The sequence below is a fragment of the Saimiri boliviensis genome, chromosome X, assembly GCF_048565385.1.
Source record: "Saimiri boliviensis isolate mSaiBol1 chromosome X, mSaiBol1.pri, whole genome shotgun sequence".
In the NCBI taxonomy this organism is placed as follows: domain Eukaryota; kingdom Metazoa; phylum Chordata; class Mammalia; order Primates; family Cebidae; genus Saimiri; species Saimiri boliviensis.
Window position 1 is genome coordinate 101,970,623 of NC_133470.1, and position 23,371 is coordinate 101,993,993.

The 23,371-nt window shown below is 44.2% G+C and overlaps 2 protein-coding genes across 2 annotated transcripts in view; one reads left to right on the top strand and one right to left on the bottom strand.

Moving 5' to 3' along the window:
- The window catches only part of LOC101029685 (protein EOLA1), a 128,388-nt gene that overhangs the window by 95,418 nt on the left and 9,599 nt on the right, over window positions 1-23,371 (top strand). The window lies entirely within an intron of this gene.
- The window catches only part of LOC141582684 (uncharacterized), a 40,271-nt gene that overhangs the window by 15,208 nt on the left and 1,692 nt on the right, over window positions 1-23,371 (bottom strand). Inside the window, exons 2-6 of the mRNA XM_074391417.1 lie at window positions 22,960-23,012; window positions 19,846-19,928; window positions 18,299-18,368; window positions 17,923-18,092; window positions 15,562-15,650 (exon numbers count right to left, since the gene is read on the bottom strand). Of these exons, the coding sequence (XP_074247518.1) occupies window positions 15,562-15,650; window positions 17,923-18,092; window positions 18,299-18,368; window positions 19,846-19,928; window positions 22,960-23,012 (465 nt within the window). The remainder of the gene's footprint in view (window positions 1-15,561; window positions 15,651-17,922; window positions 18,093-18,298; window positions 18,369-19,845; window positions 19,929-22,959; window positions 23,013-23,371) is intronic.

A 23,371-nucleotide genomic window follows, 5' to 3' on the forward strand; every position in this document is an offset into this window, starting at 1 on the left:
AACTCTTCCAATATAATCTGTTCTATCTATTAAGGTTCTATATAAGATTATGTTTTTAAATGTCCATCCCACTGATTAAGAGAAACTAACAAGCTTTAAAGTTTACCGATCTAAAGAAAATAGTGTTTCTTTTACTGTAATGATAATGCTAGAAATATAATTTTTATGAAGTACTATCTTATCTATGATCTCATTTGTTACAACAACCCAGCAATACACGCAGGGTTGGAATTATCATTCATATTTTACTGAGGAGAAAATAAAACCTCAAAGAGGTAAAAGTGACTTACTCAGAGTGACAAGGCTATTGTGACGCAAATCCAGAAAGCATTTTAGTCCAATTCTTGATTCCTCATTCAGTTTTTTATTTGACCTGCCTCGCAGCCAAGAGGCCTAAGTGTTCCTGTTCCAAAGCTGAGGACCTTTTCTCCTGGGCACTCCTGATGCAGTGATTTGTAACAGAGGTGTGGGGTCAATGCCTTTCTGACTCCTTGCAGAAGGGAGGTTTTCTGTGCACCTTGGCTTTCGATTACCCTGTGTAGTGAAGTTTGAGGTGTCATGGTGGCCTCACATGGTAATGTGAGCCTAAGATGAGAAGTTAATTAGGTCCTTCGATATCTAATGAGGTTTTAAATCATTTATCACCAGTAGAGAGCACTATAAGATTAGAATTAATAGCAGGACTTGCATGAAGAAAGTAATGTTCGTATCATAAATGTATTACAAAGGCAGAGTTAAAATGATTGATTTTTAAGTAAGCATGATCTGCCCTTGTAATAGATCATTTCCATCAGTTGAATCTTTACAAAGCAGTCATTTAAAACTTGCATTTAAATGTAATAGCAATATTAAAAGAAGTAGGCGTTGCTTGCTTGTTGAAGTTACATAGAAGAGGTTCAATTCTGAATCATAACCCAGGCTTATGTGCCTTCTACTTGAATACCTTGCTTCCAAACCACTGTTGCAATGTTTATAACACAGAGTTCCTTCTTTCTTCCTGACTCCTGTGTTTCATATGGGACTCCAGACATACAGAATAGGTTCAAAGATCTCATGGGGCTTCATGCTGATCCCTTTTATTTTTCTTACTTGGGATTTGTGGCTGTTGGGCTTTCTTAAGCCTTTTTTGCTGGTTGTAGATATAAACCAAGCTTCACTTCATAAGTAGCCTTCAGTGTATTTGTATTATTTAGAGACATGCAGTAAATACAAATCTGCCCACTGTCTGCAGACTGAAATAGTGGCATTTAGTTGCATCACAATTACAGTATTTTACTAGTCTAATACTCAGATGCATCACACAATGACTTTCATGCTGTGGAAAGCTTTGGAATGGATCTGCCTTAAAGACAGATGCATTTACACTTCATATGTTTTTCATCATTTCTCTTACCATTTTGCTGGTTCCCCAAACTAGCTGTATTTAAACAAATTCTTCCCCCACAGCCATTTTGTTCTCTGATTTCACCCTGCCGTGAAGTCCCAATGCAAAATTGGCAAGAGTATGATTGATCATTTAGCTGACAGCGTAATCACGAACACAAGGTAGAAACTTCACTTCACATCCAGTAAGAGCAGAAGCTGGAATGCAAAGGTATTAAAATACAAATATCTCCCACGAAAACAGAGGAAACATGAGAGGTTTCATGTTTGAATAAATCTCCCCTATTGCCCCAACCCCAACCACTGATAAGTGTGCTCCCTCTTCAATCTTGTTTCAGTATTCAGATTTTCTCATAAATAGTTTATTTACTGAAAAAAGCCCTCTCCATTTACTCTGTCCTCCATCACAACAGTAAAAGCACCCGCCCCGCCACCTCTTGCAAAAAGTGCCTGTGAGAACGCTTTCCTCTGAGGGCTCAGCTACTTGTTTGCCTAAATGAAGAAGGGACATGTCTGTAATAATGCTTGCATGTTGGACAAGCCCCATTCAGGAGAAAATCACAAGGTTGTTTCTATTTATACAGGTGCTGTTAGGGGTACTTACTGTCACAGTTGTTAAGTTAGCTAGCTAAGCAGGCGCACTGCACATGGAGGTCAAAATTCAAATTTTAAAAAATGCAAGGAAGCTAACTGCTGGCATGAGGATTGGGTCTCCCAAACATAGGTTCTATCATTTTAGTTCCCCAAAGGAGCTCTACATACACTTACAGCAGTATACTGGGCCACTATCCCTACTGTTGCTATTGAATATCAAGTCCGTTTTATATACCATTGACAAAGGTTTGCATGGCCTCAAACAGGACTTTTAATTGGGGGTTATTGCTTTTATTTTTGCCCTTTGTGTAGAATTGGCACTTTAGGGCTACTGCTAAAATTAATTTACTGACAGTGACAGCATCTATGAAATACATTTACCTAGAAAATATTAGTATGAATATACATATATCAGAAGAATATATTATAAAAAGTTTCACATTACTTGTGTTAAATATTCGATGACATAATAGATATGAACACATTTGATCTAGAGTCTCATCACAGTAGGGTAGCATTTTTAATAATAGTTTTTGAATCTTATACATTTTAAATTTATTATTTGGGGCTTTAATTTTGTGTGTATGTAAGTGTCTTGTAAGTGAAGGAATGTAGCACAGGTTAACTGATAAACTGAAACGGCAGATATGTACTAGGCACTCCCACTCAGCTTGTGTGAAAAAAGAGGTCAAGGAAATGAAAAAAAATACTACAAGATTTTCTGCAAATTACAGAACCCTTACTCTTTCCAAGCCTTTATAATTCTCCTTTCCTCTTGTTCAGTCATTCAACAATTGCTTATTATTTTTGCTTTGTATTTGAGGTATTATCTTATTTTCATAGTTGAGCTTATAAATGATACATATAAAGCATGAGCAGAGAAACTGATCAGAAGCTTCCATCACCGAGCAGAAACTCTCAGATTTGGGATGTGATCCACTTGTTTCTTTTATGTAGCTTTTGCCTTCTTTGCACCCTAGCTTTATTCTCCTGAGAACTTGTGTTGTTTTTCTCAGTATTTCCTTATTTTGGATTCCAGTGATACATATGTGTGGGGCTTTAAAAAAATCATTCGTGTACCATGTCCTCTTAACTTATAGCTGAAACTCCTGGGCATCAGAAGCAGTAGGCGACACTTGAGTCAAATCATTTTTTTTTTTTTTCTGTTTGAAAGATCCATATTACACAACAATAGTAAAGTAGATGGTTTGGAAGCAGGGCATGACATATGGTCCTCCAAACATCATGCAACCTTCTCTATGCATGGAACTTGGCATAACACACCTTGGACCAAATCCAATGGCATTCAATCACTGGCAATGCTAGAAACACTCTGATGAATCATGGACTCACTATTACCAAACAATTTCATGGCCCTTTGCTAGGGATGGTGTAATAGTGGAGCTTCCGTATATTATATAAAAAGAGGAAAAAAATACATATAGAAATGTATGGAGTAGTCTTTTCTATCTCTGAGCTCTACACACACACACACACACACACACACACACACACCCCACAGTGATGTCAACACACTCTTCTTTTTAGTACTTCCCATTTGTCTATTTGCATACTAGTATTACTGTTTTCTTCAGTGACTATATATATGACTCTTAATTCCCACTCAAAATCAATTGCAGGAAAAAATTCATTGCATAATTTTGCCATCACTGGCAAGGCTACATAATAGGTACTCAGTAAGTATGCATTTGAGTAATGAATGACTGCATCTGTCAAGATGAAAATAAGGATTTCCAAATTAGAACCATTTTGTTGGTCTTTCAGCTTCGGTGCCTCTAAGTTATTTTTGTTCTTTGAAAATTTCATTGTAAACAATATTGTTACCATTTCTAATTTTAAAATCGTTGACTCAAAAGGAAACCCCATGCCCATGAAGCAGTCACTCCCCATTTTACCCCTCACCCAGTCCCTGAAAACCACTCATTTGCTTTCTGTCCTTGTAGATTATCGTGTTGTGGATATTTGATATAAATAAAAACATATAATACGTGGCTTTTTGTGACTGACTTCTTTGACTTAGCATAAAGTTTGTGAGGTTCACCCATGTTGTAGCATACTCAGCACTTCACTACTTTACAGGGATGAATGATACGCCACTGTACAGGTAGACCACATTTAGTTTATCCATTTAGCACTTGATGGACACTTGGGTTGTTTCCACCTTTTAGCTATTGTGAAAAGTGCTGCTACGAACATTTGTGTATAAGTTTTAGTTTGAACATCTGTTTTACATTCTTTTGATTAATATACATAAGGAGTGGAGTTGCTGAATATGATGGTTATTTTTGTGTGTCAACTTGACCAGGCAAAGGGATGCCCAGGTAGCTCCTTTACTAATACAGCAGATCATATGATAATTAGATGTTTGGCTTATGGGAGAACTACCCCAGTGTTTTCCACAGTGGCTGCACCATTTTACATTCCTACCACCAATGTAAGTAAGTTCCAGTTTCTCCACATCCTTATCAACAATTATTATTTCTCATTTTTATTGTAGTCACCCTAGTGGGTGTAATTTTCTTACTCTATTTTTTCTCCCATATTCCACATTGGAAGTATGCAATATTGTACAGGACAGACATGAAGTGTCATATACCATTAGTGCTGGCTGAGGGCCAAATAGTAAAGGAGGTGCGATTTTGACTTTCATGCCTCTACATTCCCATTGTGTATCTTTCCTTTATCCACCTTTGGCGGTGTCACTTGTTTTTTCAGATCCTTAGTGTCTGCCTTGCTCAAGATCCGACTTATTTATTTTAAGAGACCTGTATAATATCTCACTCCTGTTGGGAGTATTTATATTTTAACAGACTAACTAAACTTCTGGAATTGCCAGCAATTAGTCGGCATGTATTTTAGGAGGCACAGGGTAGACAGTAGGTTTGCTGTGAGTCTCTATCATAGATAAGGGACGTGAGTGCACAGTCTGTTGACTGATGCCCAGTGTGGACAATGTTCACATAATAAGCACATGAAAAGGAGTCAATTGGTCAACTCTCAGAAGTAGCTATAGTAGTATCAGACAAAGTAAACTTCAGAACAAAGAATATTGTCAGAAACTGAGATATTATACAACAACAAAGAGGTCAATTCTCCAATAAGATATAAAAATTGTAAATGTGTGTGCATGTAACAGAGCTTAAAAATAAATTAAACTGTGACACTACTGAAAAGATAAAATGGCCGGGCGCGGTGGCTCAAGCCTGTAATCCCAGCACTTTGGGAGGCCGAGGCGGGTGGATCACGAGATCGAGAGATCGAGACCATCCTGGTCAACATGGTAAAACCCCATCTCTACTAAAAATACAAAAAATTAGCTGGGCATGGTGGCGCGTGCCTGTAATCCCAGCTACTCAGGAGGCTGAGGCAGGAGAATTGCCTGAACCCAGGAGGCGAAGGTTGTGGTGAGCCGAGATCGCGCCATTGCACTCCAGCCTGGGTAACAAGAGCGAAACTCCGTCTCAAAAAAAAAAAAAAAAAAAAAAAAAAAAAAGATAAAATGACAAATACACAATCACAATGGGAAACTTTTAACACTTCTCTCTTAGTAATTGAAAGAAAATGTAGGCAGAAAATTGGTAATGATACAAATTACTTAAACAGCACTATTACTCACCTTGACTTAACTGATATGTATTTTTAAAACTATATCCAACGCATGTTTTTCAGCAGCACATGGAATATTCATAAAGATCAACTATACGGTGGGCCATAAAAAACTCAACAAATTTAAAAGAATTGAAATCATTAAAAGTATATTCTCAGAAACCAGGCATGGTGTCTCACGTCTGTAATCCCAGCACTTTGGGAGGCTGAGCCAGGCAGACTGCTTGAGGCCAGGAGTTCCAGATCAGCCTGGCCAACATGGAGAAACCCTGTCTCCATTAAAAATACAAAAATTAGACAGGCATCCTCGTGAGCACCTGTGATTCCAGCTACTTAGGAGGCTAAGGCATGAGAATCACTTGAACTTGGGAGACAGAGGTTGCAGTGAACCAAGATCACATCACCACACTCCTGGGTGACAGAGCTAGACTGTGTCAAAAAAAAAAAGTATGTTCTCAGGCCATATTGGAAATTAATAAAAGATATTTGTAAATAACACTCTTAAGAGAATAAAGGACTAACAACAGACTAGAAAAGAGTATTTGCAAATCATAAATCTGAAGGACTTGTATACAGAATAAAAAAAAGAATTCTCAAAATTCAACAGTAATAATGATCCACACAGTATGGTATTAAAGAAGGTATAAATACATAGAACAACAGAACAGAATAGCAAACACATACTTTGGGAGGCCAAGGTGGGAGGATCATTTGAGGCCAGGAGTTTGAGACTAGCCTGCGTAACACAGTGAGACCATTTCTACAAATAATAATAATAATAATAATAAAGCTCCATATGGCAGTGCACACCTGTAGTCCTAGTTACTGAGAAGGCTGAGGTAGGAGAACCACTTAAGCCCAGGAGTGAGCTATGATTGCACCACTGCACTCCAGCCTGGGCATGGAGTGAGACTCTGACTCTTGAAAAGAAAAAGAATATCAGAGACAGAAATAGACCCACACAAAGATGCCCAAGTGATTTTTGACAGAGGCACATGAACGAGGCAGAGCTTTTTCAACAAATGGTGTTGAAGCAACTGGACATACACGGCAGGGGGGAAGAAAAAGAAAAACGAACCTTGACTTAAACCTCAAACTTTAACTCAAAACGGAACATATTGTGAAATGTAAATATGCAAAATTTTTCAAAAAAAACACAACAGAAAAAATTTCGGACCTAAGATTAGGTGAAGAGTTCTTACATTTAGCATAAAAAACATGACTCATAAAAGTAAAAATTGAAAATTATACCTCATCAAATTTAAAAACTTTCCTCTGTGAAAAACTCAAGGAGATGAAAAAAGATAAATTACAGAGTGAGAAAAAATTCTGCAAATTATATATCCCACAACAGACTAATATCTGGAATACATGAAGAACTCTCAAAACTCAACCTAAAAAAATCCCGTTAGAAAAGAGGCAAAAGACATTTAACTGAAAAGGATCCCCGAATGCCAAATAAGCACATGAAATATGTTCAATATCATTAGCCCTCAAGAAAATGCCAATTAAAACCGCAATGAGAGATTGCTACAAACCTATCAAAGTGGCTAAAATAAAACACAGTGACAACAATAAATGCTAATGAAGATTGGAGCAAATGGATCACTGACACTGCTGGTCAAAATACAAAATTACACAGCCACTCTGGAAGATGGTGTGGCAGTTTCTATAAACACTAAAAATGGATTTACCAAATGACCCAGCAATGGCACTCTTGGGCATTCGCCCCAGAGAAATGAAAACTTATGTTAGTGCAGAAACTTGTACATGAATGTTCACAGCAACTTTATTTGGAATAGCTCAATCTGGAAACTACCAAAATTGACAACGCTTACATTATAGTACATCCACAGTATCACTATCCAGCAATAAAAAGGGATGAACTATTGATACATGCAACAACTTGAAGGAACTTCCAGGAATTATGACAAGTGGATAAAAAGCAAATATGAAAAGGAAACATACTATATGATATGCTTCCATGTATATAACATCCTTGAAATAATGAAATTATACAGACGATAAACTACATAGTGGTTGACAAGGGTAAGGGATGTGGAGTGGGAAGTGGGTGAAGCTGTGGAGTGGTAATATGAGGGGAACATTGTGGTGATGGTACAGTTCTACACATTGATTGTCGTGGAAGCTACACAAAACTATACATGTGATAAGATTGCACAGAAACACACACACACGTATATGTATACCTGGTAAAATCTGAATAAGCTCTGTGGATTGTACCAATTTCAATTTTCTGATACTAATATTGTACCAAAGTTAGGCAAGATGTTAACATTGGGGAAGGCTGAGTGAAGCATATACATTTCTTTGCAACTTCCTCTAAATCTATAACTATTTCCAAATATAGCTTTTACAATTAACCATAAGAAAACATGCACACCTGTAGTGACAGCCACTCAACCCAATATTTTGATTGGACGAGTATATAAAGAGAAAATTCACCACAGAAGTGAGATGGATGGCAAATAAGCACGTTAAAAGATGTTCAACATTAATCATCATTAGAGACGTGCATATTATAATCAGAAAGAGATACCACTACACACCTTAGAGTGGCAAAACAAAACAAAAACATATACAAAAAAACTAGCAGTACTAAGTGCTGGCAAGAATGTGGAGCAACTAGATCTCTCAAGCCTTGCTAATGGGAATGCAAAATGGTACAGCCACTCTGCAAAAAGTTTGACAAGTTCTCAAAAAGAACTATAAACCAGCAATTTACCAAGTAACCCAGGAAGCCCACTACTGAATATTTACTCAAAAGAAATAAAACTATATTCACACAAACCCTGTATACGAATGTTTATAACAATTTTTTATTGCATTTTAGGTGTTGGGGTACATGTGAAGAACATGCAAGATTGTTGCATAGGTACACACATGGCAGTGTGATTTGCTGCCTTCCTCCCCATCACCTATATCTGGCATTTCTCCCCTTGCAATTTATCTATAATAGAGAAAAAATGAAAGCACACCAAATAACCCTCAACTATAGGACTGATAAACAAAATGTGGTACAGCTATGCAATGAAATACCACCCAGCAATAAAAAGCAATGAACTCCTGGGCTGGGTGCAGCGGCTCATGCCTATAATCCCAGCACGTTGGGAGTTAGAGGCATGTGGATCACTTGAGGCCAGGAGTTCGAAACTGGCCTGGTCAACATGGCAAAACCTTGTCTTTACTAAGAATACAAAAATAAAATTACCTGGGTGTGGTGGTGCATGCCTGAAGTCCTAGCTACTTGGGAGGTTGAGGCATGAGAATCCCTTGAACATGGGAGGCACAGGTTGCTGTGGGCTGAGATCTCGCCACTGCACTCCAGCCTGGGCAAGAGAGCAAGACTCTCATACACACACACACACACACACACACACACACACACACACACAGGAACAAACTACTGATAACTCAACAACATAGTTAAATCTCAAAAGCATTTTGCTAAATGAAAGAAGCCAGCTCCAAAAGGTTACAACCATATCATTCTGTTTCTTTGATAATCTGGAAAACTATGGAAAGAGAGTTAGATCAGTGGCTGCCAAGGCTGAGAATGGAGAAGGGATTGAATACCAAGAGGTGGTACAAAGCAATTTTTGAGGTGATGGAATTGTTTGGTAACTTAACTGTAGTGATGGCATTAGGCAAAAGCCATAAAATGGCATACCACATCAGTTTGCACTATGTAAAAAAATAAGTAAATATGCAAAAAAAAAAAAGATCCCCCTGCATACCACCTAAGTGACAACATGTGCTGTCAAGGATAGAGAGCAAATGGAACTCACACCTTCCTGGTGGTAATGTAAATTGCTACAACTGCCTTAGAAATCTGTTTTTCAATATCTTCTAAAATTAAACATATGCATATCCCATAAATCATCAATTTTACCTCTAGACATATACATAACAGTAACATATATTCACCAAAGAAAGTAAATCCAAGCATGTTCATAGCAGCTTTGTTTGTATTAGCAAAAACCTGGGAACAATTCCAACATGTACAAACAGTGGAATGGATGAATAAATCATGGTATAGCGACAAAATGGAATACTATATGGCAATAAAAACAAAGTATTGCTCACATGACAACACACATGACTCTCACAAGCAATATTTAATATAAAAATCCAGACAGTAAGAAGAGTATATAGTGTATGATTCCATTTATGTAAAGCAATAAAAAATGTTACAAAATAGCGATTACCTTTGAGCAGAAGTAGTGACTTGGAGGGTATTACAAGGAGGTCCTAGTGGTGTTCTATTTTGTGATTTAACTACTGGCTATCTTGTTGTATTAAGTTGTGAATGTTCATCAATGCATTCACTCAATATTTGGGCATGTTTTCTGTTTGCAAATTATATTTCCACTAAAAATGTTTTAGGCCAGCCATGGTAGCTCACGCCTATAATCTCAGCACTTTGGAAGGCTGAGGCAGAAGGATTGCTTGAGGCCAGGAATTTGAGACCAGTGTGGGCAACATAGTGAGACTTCATCTTAATTTTTTTTTTTTAATTTGCTGGGTGTGCTGGTGTATGCCTGTGGTCCTAGCTACTAAGGAGGCTAAGGTGAGAGGATCACTTGAGCCCAGGAGCTCAAGGCTGCAGAAAGCTATGATCACATCACCGCACTCCAGCCTGAGTACAAAGCGAAACCCTATTTCAAAAAAAAAAGTTTGAAAAGTGGTATATGTATGCTTCATTTTCTTTTCTTTTTAAAATTTAGGTTTGCTTATATAGCCAATTGCTATAAATCTATAACTAAAACCAAGATTACAGTAGCTCAACACATAGAAGTTAAAGATAGATAAGCCAGTTTTGTAACCTCACCTTTGACTTTTTGCTTGTTGGCTTTTAGATTACTTAAAAAATTTAAGGGGTAATGAATGACTGTCCACATTCATTCCTGTCTGGCCTAGAACATTTAAACTAGTTATAAGCCTTTTGGCTGTTAAGTCTCTTGGCCATAGTGGTCCTACTAAGTGACAGGATGGACCTGGGACAGGCAGTCATACCACTTCAACAATGCTATGGGACAAAATAAAAGTTTGGCCATTGATGTTGCCTCTGGCAAATCTTGGCCAGAAGGGAAGAATGTAAACCAAAAATAAAATTCTAAGCTCCCAATCATATTAATGGACCCCTCCTCTTGGCCAAAGTTAACCTGAAAAAGTAGTTCAGGACATGATGGGGAAGGGGGTGTCTGACACACCTCATTACCATTAACATGAATACAGACCTTAAGACTGATAGAACAGATTCTTTAATGAGAAACATTTACAGTCTATTCTCTCTGAAGCCTGCTACCTGGAGGCTTCATCTGCATGATAAAACTTTGGTCTCCACAACTCCTTATCATAAACCAGATATTCCCTTCTAATAATTCCAGGTCTTTAGATAATAACTCAACTAATTATTAATACCAGCCAGATAATTTTTGAATTTGCCTATGACCTGGAAGTCGCCCAACTTCCATTTGTCCCACTTTCTAGACCAAACCAATGTACAGCTCACATGTATCAATTGATGTCTTTTATCTCCCTAAAAGCCAAGTGGCCTGACCACTTTGGGCATGTCACCAGGACCTCCTTAGGCAGTGTCACGGGCATGTCCTTAACCTTGGCAAAATAAACTTATAAACTGATTGAAAAACATATTTTAGGTTTGCTGGTAAGATTGTTTGATTCCAAGGGAGAGGAGTGAGAATTATACATGAAAGCTTTTGCTCCCAATTAGATAGAAGGATGGAAGCAACTTTTGATCACCTGCTCTACCATGAACAGTGCCAGGGGCTTCACAACAACCACGAGAGGTATGTATTTTATTTCCATTTTAGAGATGAAGAAGACTCAAGAACAAGAAGATTACTGGTCTCAATCACAAATATACAATTCCAGCATTTCTAGAATTAAAAACTTGGGGAATACCTGAGAGAGAAAGGTCTCTAAAGAGCATTTAATCCAGCCCCTTTATTTTACAAATGAGGAAAATCTGTCCCAGGAGGGAAAAGGACTAGTTCAAGATTATCTATCTACTGAAAGAGAAGCAACTCTAACTTCAGTCTCTTGAGTGCCACCCAGTGGACAATATACCATGACTGATATTTACAGACAAGTTTTCAAAAAACTTTACGGAATAGTGGGAAAGAGCATTCATTAAATTGGGAGTTGGAAGAACTGGATCCTGTCCCGGTTTTGCCAAGTAAGCTTAGCTTCCCCACTCTTGGTTTTAATTTCCCCACCTGTGTAATATGAGATGACAATAGCAAAACCGACACGAGGCAGCAAGTCTTGAGTCCAAGACAGAGACAGATCCAGGTTTTGTGGGGCTTGAAACTCGTAACATTTGGGGCCTTCTATAAGTACAATAATGCAAAATTACCAGTATAAAATTGGGAACAAAATCAAATATTTAAAATGAGGGAAAAAAAGAAGATACATTTGAAAAAGTTGACAAATGTTAGAAACATCTGAAAATTTAGAGAAAAAAAAAAAAACCATAAATAACTACTCATCTTTAGTCCTTAACTGCCTGATGTACTTCTGTAGTATGGTATTCCTACTTTTCTTGTTTGTTATAGTTGGAAATTCACAGGATTCAGCATATAAGCATAACTAAGATTTATTACAGCTGTGTGGTTAGGACACAGCCAGACCACAGGGGGAAAAGACACAGACAAAGTTTGGAGGAACCCATACACAGACTTCCTCATGCTCTCTCCCTCATGAGGGGCCACACAGAGCACATGCTTCTCCAGGCAACAATAATGCTGTGACACGTGTGATGTTTCTGGACAGAAAAACCCAGACTCATTGCCCACAGTTTACACTGGAGTTGGGTCACACAGACATCCTCTGCCTAGCATGCACCAAAATTCCAGACTCCCAGAAGGAAAGCAGGTGTTTAGCATAAGCCACATTGTTTGTATCAACAGTCAAGGCACAGTGAGCCATCTTATCAGTTAACTGTTGACTAGGGAAATTCTGAGAGTGGAGTTTCCAGATGCCAGCAGGGAGTGTAACTTCCAAGCAGGGCTAAGGGTAGCAGTACAGTGTAGAGCCACAGCCCTATAGGGTCCTGGGGTGTCCCCTATCACTGTGCTGAGGCACTGGATCCGAAAAGTAAAGAGACAGGACACAGAAGGACTGGAAAAGACAGCTGGGCTCGGGGGGCCACGCCACTTACAAGCAGAGACAGGTGAGGCCCTGAACATCCAGAAGTGTCTGTGTATATTGGGTATAGGTCGGGAGGAAGGGTAGTGAGTGAGGTCATCTTTAAGGACAGTGATAGGATCAAGACATTCACGTGAGCGATAAGCAAGGGGTCCACCCCCATTAGGTCACCTAGGCTAGGAGGTGGGCAGTGTGCAGCAAGGGGTCCACCCCCATTAAGTCACTGAGACAAGGAGGTGGGCCGTGCACAGTGAAGAAGGTGCAGTGTGCAATATCTCCATCTAGGGGCAGGCTACTTCTAAGGAATTCTATAGGAGGATGCTTTGAGCAGCAACAGAGCTGACAAGTTCCACAGCCACCTGCTGGCAGCTTCCAGTGATTTCTATAGGAGGATGATCTGAATCAGCACAGTAGCTAGAGAGCTGACAAGTTATACAGTCACCAAGGCGCAATTATACCAGAATGGTTTTAAGCCCTCGGATGCTCGCGGGACTGCTGGTCTGAGGGTGGCCTTTCACAAGAACTGGATGCAAGGTACTATGACTCCTTTTTCAGGAGGAGAGGCTCTTGCTCCAAGCCTGCCATACAGTGGGTATCTTTACAATACTGAACGCTGCCTCCTGGGCCAGATTCTTGCCCTGGTATAACTATTTTTCCCTTAAATTATGCTCGGCACCATGTCTGCTCTAGACATTCCTCTGACTATAAGCAACATATGCTTATATATGTATAGCTGCTTTTATCCCATTATTCATGCTCTGTACCGTGTCTGCTCGAGGCATTCCTCTGACTATGAACTAAGATATAATTATATATAGGTGCATATATATGGAAATAACTGAGTAGTAAGATATTCTTCAGGCACGAATTATTCTGACTATAAACTAATACATGATTATATATAAAGAAATACATAAAGGAAATAACTGAGTAATAACGCTATATAGTTCATGTCCTTTGTAGGGACATGGATGAACCTGGAAACCATCATTCTCAGCAAACTGACACAAGAGCAGAAAAATCAAACACCGCATATTCTCACTCATAGGCGGGTGTTGAACAATGAGAACACATGGACACAGGGAGGGGAGCACTACACACTGGGGTCTGTTGGGGGGAAATGGGGGAGGAACGGGGGGGTGGGGAGGTGGGGAGAGACAGCATGGGGAGAAATGTCAGATATACGTGAAGGGAAGGAAGGCAGCAAATCACACTGCCATGTGTGTACCTATGCAACAAGTTCTTCACATGTACCCCAAAACCTAAAATGCAATAAAAAAAACTAAGATATTCTTCAGGCACTAATTGTGCCGGGGATCTGCTTAGCTCTCCTTCCTCAGTGCCCGGCTAGGGGATTACACACAACACAGGACTGTTACATGAACTCTTCTGCCTACTATTCAATGTTTCTAGTCTTTCTACAGGTCTGTGTCCTACAATCACAGGAATTCTGAAAAATGCCGTTTCACAAAACCCCCATACACATGTGCAAATCAATGTCTCTTGTATTTACAATTACATAAAGTGGGTGCTGGGTATATTTCTGACGAGAGAGAGAGCACTTTTGCTTTTCAATGAAAATGGAATCCTTCACTTACAAATTTACACATCTGATTGATGACTGGAAGATTTTTCCACGGACTACCTTCTGGTGCTGTACATTGTGAATCTTGATTTTCCTCTACTGCCAACATACCCCTGATGCCAAGTGCTGCAAGTCACAGTGACAGTACAATGTACCCTCCAGCCTCACCCCTTTTGTCCTAACACTGGATGCATCAGCACAGTAAGCAGAAGCATTCCTGAAGGCTATTCCAATACAGGGCAGCTGGCAATAACTGGGAAACACATGGAATTGCTTGTGGATCCCTAAAAGATAGCTCAAAAATATATCCTAAACTAAATAAATCCCAACTTAATGTCCCCTTAGTTGAATTCCCAATATGACCATTGTCATTGCATTGCTACCCAACACACAGGCAAGAGGGATGGAGACAGAATAGTGGAAAGAAAGGTTCCCTGAACCAACCATGGTTAAAATATCTTCTGTAGATTTTCCAAACCATACAACTGTAAAATGCTAGGGCTCCCAGGGCTGTGCAAGCAAGAGACACTGAAGCTTTATCTTAAACTTCATTCACTTCACTGTGTACTTGCATAGGGTCTAGAGACCTACAGAAGAGAAACCAAACACTGAGAAAAGACTTGGAGCCCAGATAATGAGACAGAAGGGGAGAGAGTACACAATCAGAAACAACGGCAAGGAAATTAAGACAAATTCCAGATAAACATGGTGCAAAATTTACCAGGGAATCTGTGACCTGCATGTGACCTAGCATGGGAGAGGCACCGTGAAGAGTCACCTTCCTAACCTGGGGCACAACCCAAGGACCAAAACAACAGAGCTGGCTTTTCCATGGCTGACCCAGAAGGATGTACCAGGAGATTCTGTTGATATTAGGTGGACGGGGGGACTAATTCAGAAATGTCAGGCTTCTTGAAACCACAGACAGAGAGAAGCTTTGCTGGGCAGGCATGGAATTAAACTGGGCAAACCAGGAGCCAGAGACAGCTAAGAGACACAACCTCTTAAACTGGCCAGCACTGAATCCCCAAACAGTCACAGCATCAAATGCGTCTTGAGCTACAAAGGGCCTTCTAGGTACCATATTCCACCATTCCACCACCATCCTGTGGGTAGAGAGATCAAATCACCACAGCAAGGGTTAGAAAGACTGGTTGAGTCCTGCCTTGAACACTTACGGTACCAGCGGAGGCAAATCACTTCCCTTCTCTGAATCTCAGCATCCTCATCTCTCGAGTGAAGAGAATGATAATGTGGTCCCAGGAGCCTGTGAACAATTCAGTGTCACATTGGGATGAGAAAAGGGAGTTGGAGAGGCACTCTTGCTGACTCTGAACACAACACAAAAACCCAAGGGCCAGCAGCTGTAAGCTTCAAAGCCTTGCAGGAAAGTTACCTTTGCTTTACTACAGAGGAGACACCAGCAGGAGAGCTGTGTTGAACTCTCTCTGAGCACACAGTAGGAGTGGTCAGAATACGTCGATTCTCACAGACTCTTCTCTGTCCCTACTGTACAAGCAGTTTCAAGCAGGGGTCTTGTTGGTATTTTAGAGGAAAACTGATGGTACTACTTTGGGATTAATTTGATAAGACTAACAGTCATTTTACAAAGACAAAATCTCTCCAAAAGTAGTATAGCTGGGAAGGGAGGAATGAGGAGAGAGCAGGGGACATGAGCAAGCACTGAAATATCTAAATGAGAGGTAAGAAAACAAGGGCAGTTTTGCTGTGATTGCAGATGACACTTGCACTCCTATCATTTCCCCACCCACCTCTAGCCCAGATGACTTACTGGCCTCATGAGCGAATCAATGAATTCTTCTCTGTAAGAGAGCCACGGTTTGCCTTTTTAAAATGCTGACAGTGCAACGCAAGTGAGGACACTCACCTGCTGCACCCAGTGTGCAGCCCACACTCCTTCCGTGAGCCTTTAGGAGTTGGACCCAACCTAGTTTCCCAGCCTCTTCTCCCACGACTTCACTTTACAAATGGGTCTGGTCCAGCCACAAACCTCTGGGCTCCCTGAATGTACCTAACTCTTACAGGCTGTCCCTCCCCCATTTTCCACCTAACAAAACCCTTTTGACCTTCAAGACCCCGTTCAAACACCCCCTCCTCTGAGAAGCCTCCCCCAGACCCTTGCCCAGAGTGAGCAGTCCCTCCCTCTTCCCATTCACCTAATTCCTTCTGCCTGTCAGATGCCCCCTTACAAGTAACAAAGGCATGAGTGTGCACCTGCACTCAAGGAGCCTCTGCCAGGAGGGGGCTGGGCTTCGATCTGCTTTTTGACATGATACTTTGTGCTGAGATCTGCCCTCTCCTGCCAGGCTGTGCTCACATAATACCAACAGGTCACGAGGCGCCCTGCCAGCAAACCTTCGTGCCCCTGAGAGTCGTCTAATGCACATTCAAGCTCAAAGCAGCTCTCGGGTGGCCTGTTGCAGGGCACAGCACAGTTCTGACTGTGCAAAGACAGATGCTGGGCCCTTCCCTGTGCTGCTCAGCACATAACCGCTCTCCAGAGCGCCCTGCCTTGGCATTAATTCATCCAGTCAGTTAAGATGGATTGCAGAGCCTGCTGTGGGCCAGGTACCATGTGGACCCCACCACCCATGCCCAATGCAGGCCCCTCTAATGGGCAACCCTTGCTCCATACCTCCCTGTTGGGCTGCTCGAGACTGTCAGGTCTGGCCCCAACCTGCTCTCCAGCCCTGCTTCCTCCCTGTCCCTTTCCTGAGTGCAAGTTAGCCCTGGTAAACCTCTGGCCCTGCCAACTCCCTCGCATGGTCTGCTTCCTGGAGGACCCAATCTGAAACAGTGGATTCCAGAGTGGTCCAAGACAGCAAGTCATACGATGGAGTCTTGGTACAGGACCACCCTGCAACTGCCCAGCAGGCAACGAGGTTCCCATCTTTGGACATAGGTGGCATGCAGTTGGCTCCAGGCACAAAATGGCAGCCTAGTTGCTAGATCTTTGGTGTTAGAACTTTTGATGGGACGGGCAGCTTGTGAAGAGGAAGTCCCTGGCAGGTGAGGAGACCCAGGCAGGGCGGATGTCTGGAAATGGAAACTCAGGGAGTGGATGGTAGTGACTACGTTGCCTGGATGACCCACACGGGATTAATGAGAAGCCAAAGGCAGTTAACAAACGTCTAAAAATTAAGCAGAAGCACTAGAGTCTTCCTGGTGGTTTACAAAGTAGCCCCCGATCCAGGCAATGGGTGAGCAGCAAAATCTGAAGAACAAACTCAGGACTTGCTAAGGTGGCTGAACTCCAAAGACAACTGAATGCTCAACCAAGGCAGGTCTGTCATGCCAACGACGCAGGCCCTGTTGGGGAAAGCTGCGTCCCTGATACATGGAACAGGGACATCTAGGAGAATATCTCTGAATATCTAATCTCCCCAGATGCTCTTGAAACTTCTCAGTCTGCAGCATCAGCCCAGCAAGAGCCAGTGTAGGCACCCTACCCCGAAGGAGAAATAAATCACACAAGAATGTTCCCCACAGGTGTCCTCCCTCCCAGGGGTGGCCCTCACCTTATCACTGGCTGCCAGGTAGGTGACCGACCGTCCCAGTTTGCTGAGGAACTTGCAGTGCTAACACCCGGAGAGTCCCATAGAAGCTGGAGGAATTGGTGAGCCGACTGCCAGACCCGCGACCAGAGGGAAGCTGCAGCACAGTGCCGCGCGGGCAGGATGTGCTGGGCCTGGTAAGGGGGAAAGGGATGACACCCCTGAGGAGCTGCAGGATCAGCACGCACCTGCAGCGGCCGGGGGTGTCCCTGCGGGATGGGACCCGGATGCAGCTCAACCCGTGGGTGCTGAAAACGAAGACTAGGTCAGGGACTTGGAGACACTCTGCTGCTAAACACAACCCAATGCCCCGGCAGGGAGCCGAAGGGATGGGGCAAACCTGTTGATGGCATGGGATGGGCAACAGCGATGGTCCATGCCTGAGTGACGGTGAAAGGCCCGGATTGTCACTGCAGACGGTGAAGAAAGGGATTCAAAGGCTAAGCAACGTGAGCTTGCTGGACCTGGACAGAAGAGGTGAGGCCAGAAGACACCCCGGAGGATCATGTTTCAGGAGAGGGCCCTGAGGACACATGCTTCAGCAAGGGCATCGGGAATGTGCTGGAGAGAGGGTGCCAGCATCCCTCAGAGGTTCAGCATGGGGATCCCCTGCAGGCCAGCGCGGACCACAGGAGAGTGTCTCGCAGAACAGGGTGCACCAAGAACTGGAGCCTGATAAGGCTGCTGTAGCCTCCTCCTCTTCCTCCTCCTCACCTCCTCTCCTCCCGTCTTCCTCCCCTCCTAATTCTCTCTTCCTCCTCTCCACCTCCTGTCTTCCTTTCTTCCTCCTCCTCCTCCCCGCCTCGGGCTCTCCTTCTCCTCCCCTCCTCCTCATCCTCTCCTCTTCTCTCTTCTCCCTCCTACTTTTCTCCTCGTTTCCTTCTCTCCTCCTTTCCTCCTTCTCCTCTCCCTCTCTCTTCTACCTCCTCCAACTCTGTTCCCCTCCTCTCTTCTCCACTCCTCCCCACCTCCTCCCCTCCTCCTCCTTTTCCTCTGCCCCTCTTATCCACTCCTCCTCCTCCTCCTCTCCTCTCCTCTGCTTCTCATTCTCCTCTCGTCCTCCTCTCCTGGTCCTCCTTTCTGCCACCTCCTCCTCTTCTCTTTCTCCTCTTCTCTGCCTCCGTTTTTCCTCCTCCATCTCTCTTCCTCTTCCTCCCGCCCTCCTCTCCTCTGCTCCTCTTCCTCCTACACCTCTCCTCCTTTCCTCCCTCATCCTGGTATTCCCCTCCTTCTCCCTTCCTCTCCATCCTCCTACCTCCACCTCCTCCTCCTCTCCTCCTTCTGTTCTTCTCTCTTCCTCCTCCCCCATCCCTCTCCTCTCATTTTCTCCTCCTCCTTCTCATCTCCTCCTCTCCCCCGCCTCCTCTCCTCCAGATCTGCCCCTCCTTCGCCTTTTCCTTCCCCTCTCCTCCTTCTCCCCCTACTCCCCGCTCCTCCTCACTTGTTCTTCTAGTCCTCTTCCTCTTCTTCCTCCTTCGCTGCTCCTCCTCCTCTTTTCCATCTCCTCCTCTCCTCTTGTCTGCATGCTCCTCTCTTCCTTCACCTCTTCTCCTCGGTCTCATCTCCTCCTCTCCTCCTCCTCCTCCCCTCCTCTAACTGGCTCCGTCTCTTCCCCCTCCTCCTCCTCTTTTCCCCCTCCAGCTCCTAATCCTCCACTTTACCTCTCTCCTCCTGCTATACACCATGTTCCTGCGACCCTGTGTGAGTCCAGGGGAGAAAAGGAAAACTAAAAGGTGGACAGATGGGTGCAAGAAGGCAAAGAAGGGAGCCCTCTCTGATCTAATGGGCGGGGTGCTGGATGCATGTGAGGGCCTCCTCCTTGGGGAGGGGTCACAGCCTCCAGACGGAGGGGCCACGGGACACTCCATGACCTCTGGGGTTACTTACAATTTGGAAGGCTTAGGTGAATACTGAGTCCAAAATAGCCCTGCAAAGAGGCAGAGGAACAAGCCTCTGAGCCGACGAGGTCTCTGCAATATGAAAACCAACATGAGGCGAGAGGCAGAATGTGGGTCACACTCCCCATGGGCACCGAGGAAGGAGAACTGTTCAGACCCCAGGCACAACTAGTGCCTGAAGAATATCTTAGTTTATAGTGCTACTGCTCAGCTGTTTCCTTTATATAATCCTTCATATATAATCATATATTAGTTCACATAATATATGAAGGAAGAGGAAGAGAGACGGAGGAGGAAAAAAGGAGGCAGAGAAGAATTAGTGCTTGAAGTATAACTTGCTGCTTACATATATCTAGTTTATATAATCCCACTTAATACTTATATCTGGCATACTTAGTTCTATGTAATCTTTCTATATAATCAGATAGATATTGTAGTCGGAGCTGTACTGACACATTTAGTGCTGACATATATAATCCTTCTATATAACCATATAGCAGTTTGTTGGAGGAGGAATGCCTAGAGCAGTCACAGAACAGAAGCAGTACATGGGAAAACAGCCAGACCAGGACAAGAACCAAAGATCCAGGCGGTGGCATCCCTGCCTGAAAGGGCGTATGCCGTATGGCAGGCTTGGAGCAAGAGCCTCTCCTCCTGAAAAAGGAGTTGTAGTACCTTGCATCCAGTTCCTGTGGAAAGTAGGCCTCAGGCCTGAGATCCTGGAAGTAACCGAGGGAGTAGAACCCCTCTGGCGTGACCAGTCACGGCAGCTGTATACCCTGTCAGTCTTTTCTTACTTCTGTGCTAGCTCAAATCAGCCTCCCATAAATATCTTAAAAGAAGAGCACTAGTCTGTCAGTTCCCATTGCATTAAGCTTACAGCATCCTTCTATTAGAAATCCTTTGAAGTCTCCAGCCCCCAGATAAGAAGTGTGGTGCATGACACCTGTTGCACACAGCCCACCTCCTTGCCTCGGTGACCTAATGGGGGTGGACCCCTTTTCTGCACATGACCCTCTACTACTATGCACGGCACGGCCCCCTGCTATGCACGGCCCACCTCTCTGCCCAGGTGACATAATGGGGTGGCCCCCCCTTGCTTGTGACTCACGTGATTATGTATGCCCTATTACTAAGCCTATAGTATAGTAATTACTAAACCTATACTAAGCCTCACGCACGACCCTGCCCCCTGCTTCTACCTAATAAATACAGATGCTCTTGGGCATTTGGGGGCTGTCGCTGATCTCTGCTCACAGGTGGCATGGCCCCCCGGGTCCAGATGCTCTTTGCCAGTTCTTCAATGTCCTGTCTCTTTACTTCTCTGACCCTGCACCTCAACACAGCATAAGGGACACCCCACGACCCTGTGGGGCCTCCACAGCCCTACAGCAGCATTCAGAAAGAGCTCCTACAGCTCCATACCGACGAGGCAAGTCACTCAATAGAAAAGTGGGTAAAAGCCATTTCCTAGATGAGGAAAGCAGGCTGACCAAGAAGCATCTGAAGGGAAACCAGGAATTAGTGTCAAAGTGGTCCCGGACTGGCCGTGCCCCATAACCCTAGGCAGGATCACACACGAACCCTCTTGGGCGGAGGGTGACTTCCTCCTGGGCCTCAGAGTCAAAGCAGCACAGTGAGGAGAGGGTGGCTGCCCTCTGGAAAGTGTCAGCAGGGAGGCAAGGGAAGAGGAACGGGGTGACAGGCTCAGAAAATGGGAACAGTCGCATAGAAATCATGCTGAGAAAAAAATAATGCTTCCCTAGGGAAGCACATGATGGAAGAGATGGACTGAACAGCCAGGGATGCTGAGCACAGAGAGGGAAGGGGACAGCACATTCCCAAGGGACAGCTGTAGCCAGGGAGGCTAGCCTGCCACAACGGTGGAGAGGAGAGGCGGGGCGGGGTGAGGCAAGGAGAGGAATAAGAAAGGCAGAGGCAAGGCTCAGAAGGCCAGCGAGATGGACAGGGAGCTCTGCAGGGGGCTCCCAGGGATGAGAGGGAAGGAAGACTCTGAGAGGGGACTGTGGTTTCAGGAAGGCGGCAGTAACCTAGGGTGGGAGGCTGGCATGGGGTGCCATCAGCTGCAAAGCAAGATCTTTGGAAAACACAAGGACTTCCTAGAAGAGACACGACGTGTGGCACGATGGGGATGCAAGCAAGGCCTGAAGAAGCAAGCAGACCTTGAGGAGGAGAAACACTCCTGGCCCCAGGAGATGGGGTCAGCTGAGTGTGTGCTAGTGGGGTGCAGCCAGGCACAGCGGTTTCATGGGAGCACAGCAAGGAACCCGAGAAGGCCCCCCCATGCCCGCAGTTGCCTGCCTGGGGCTCCAGAGAACCCCTCCGAGGGCCCCACAGGGGAAGGCAGGAGCAGGACGGGTCTGGGGAGGTGAAGGGTGGCCTGACTTGCTGAGAGACTAACAGAGAGGGAGGGGAAAGTCTTGTTCCTGCCAGGACATCGTAAATGGGAGGAGTGAGGTCAGAAATCAGAGCGTTTTCGGGTTTGGTGCTGACTTGCTATTGAGAATGAAAATCAAGACTCAGGTGCCATCTGGTCCCTTTCTCAGGGGTAGCCAAACACCACCCTCATCCCTACCTGACCTGGTGATGCCATTCTTTCTAGGCCCACTCACGGCTGCAGCTGCTTTTCTTTGACTTCTCCTCATCTGACCACAGATCAGACCTCTGCTGTTTGCTGCCACCCAGGGAGAATGTGCACTAACGTGCGCACTAACCCCACTGCCCAGCACACCCAGGAGAGCAGGGCAGCTGGGAGAGTTGGAAAACGGAGCCCTTATGTAGCCACCACGGGCTTCCCTGCTAGCAGCCATATGTGAATATCCAGCTCATTAGGTGAGTTGTAGTTCTTCAAACAAGAGGCCACGGGAGGAAGAGCGGCAACCCAACATCTCGGGGATCCTCACTCATGGTGTGGAACCACTCCCAGCAGGTTCCGGGGTGTCCGGCAGAAGCCGGCAACCATTCTGGGGGGAAGGAGCCCAGGAGGGGATGCTAGCACGGATGGGAATTGGAACTGGTGATCTGAAGGTCCCTTGCCGCCCTGAGGCTTACATCCCATAAAGGGGGACCCTCTCCTCCTCACCTCCAGCATTCCTGCTTCCTCAAGTTTCTCCAAGGAGAAGTAGGTGCATCTCACTAGAAAAGACAAGAAAGCCGCCCTTTGCTGATTCAACACTTACTAAGCAGATGCTGTGTTCTGGGCACCCAGTTTCAGCAATAAGTAAAACACCGTCCTTGCCTTCAAGGAACTCAGAGAACACGCGGCACCCACAGACTCTTACACTGCAATTACCACCCTGGGTTCCAAGAGCCTAATGTGGGGTGGGGAGGGGGGAGGTTAAAAATGCTATTAGAACTGGAGACAAAAGTCCCTAACACTGTGGTGGGACCATGAAGGTGACATTGAAGTCGTGCCTTGGAGGAGGCCAGGAGTGCACCAGGACAAGGCCATGGGAACCGCCGCTGCAAAGCAGGGAGACCTGGGGCAGCAGGCT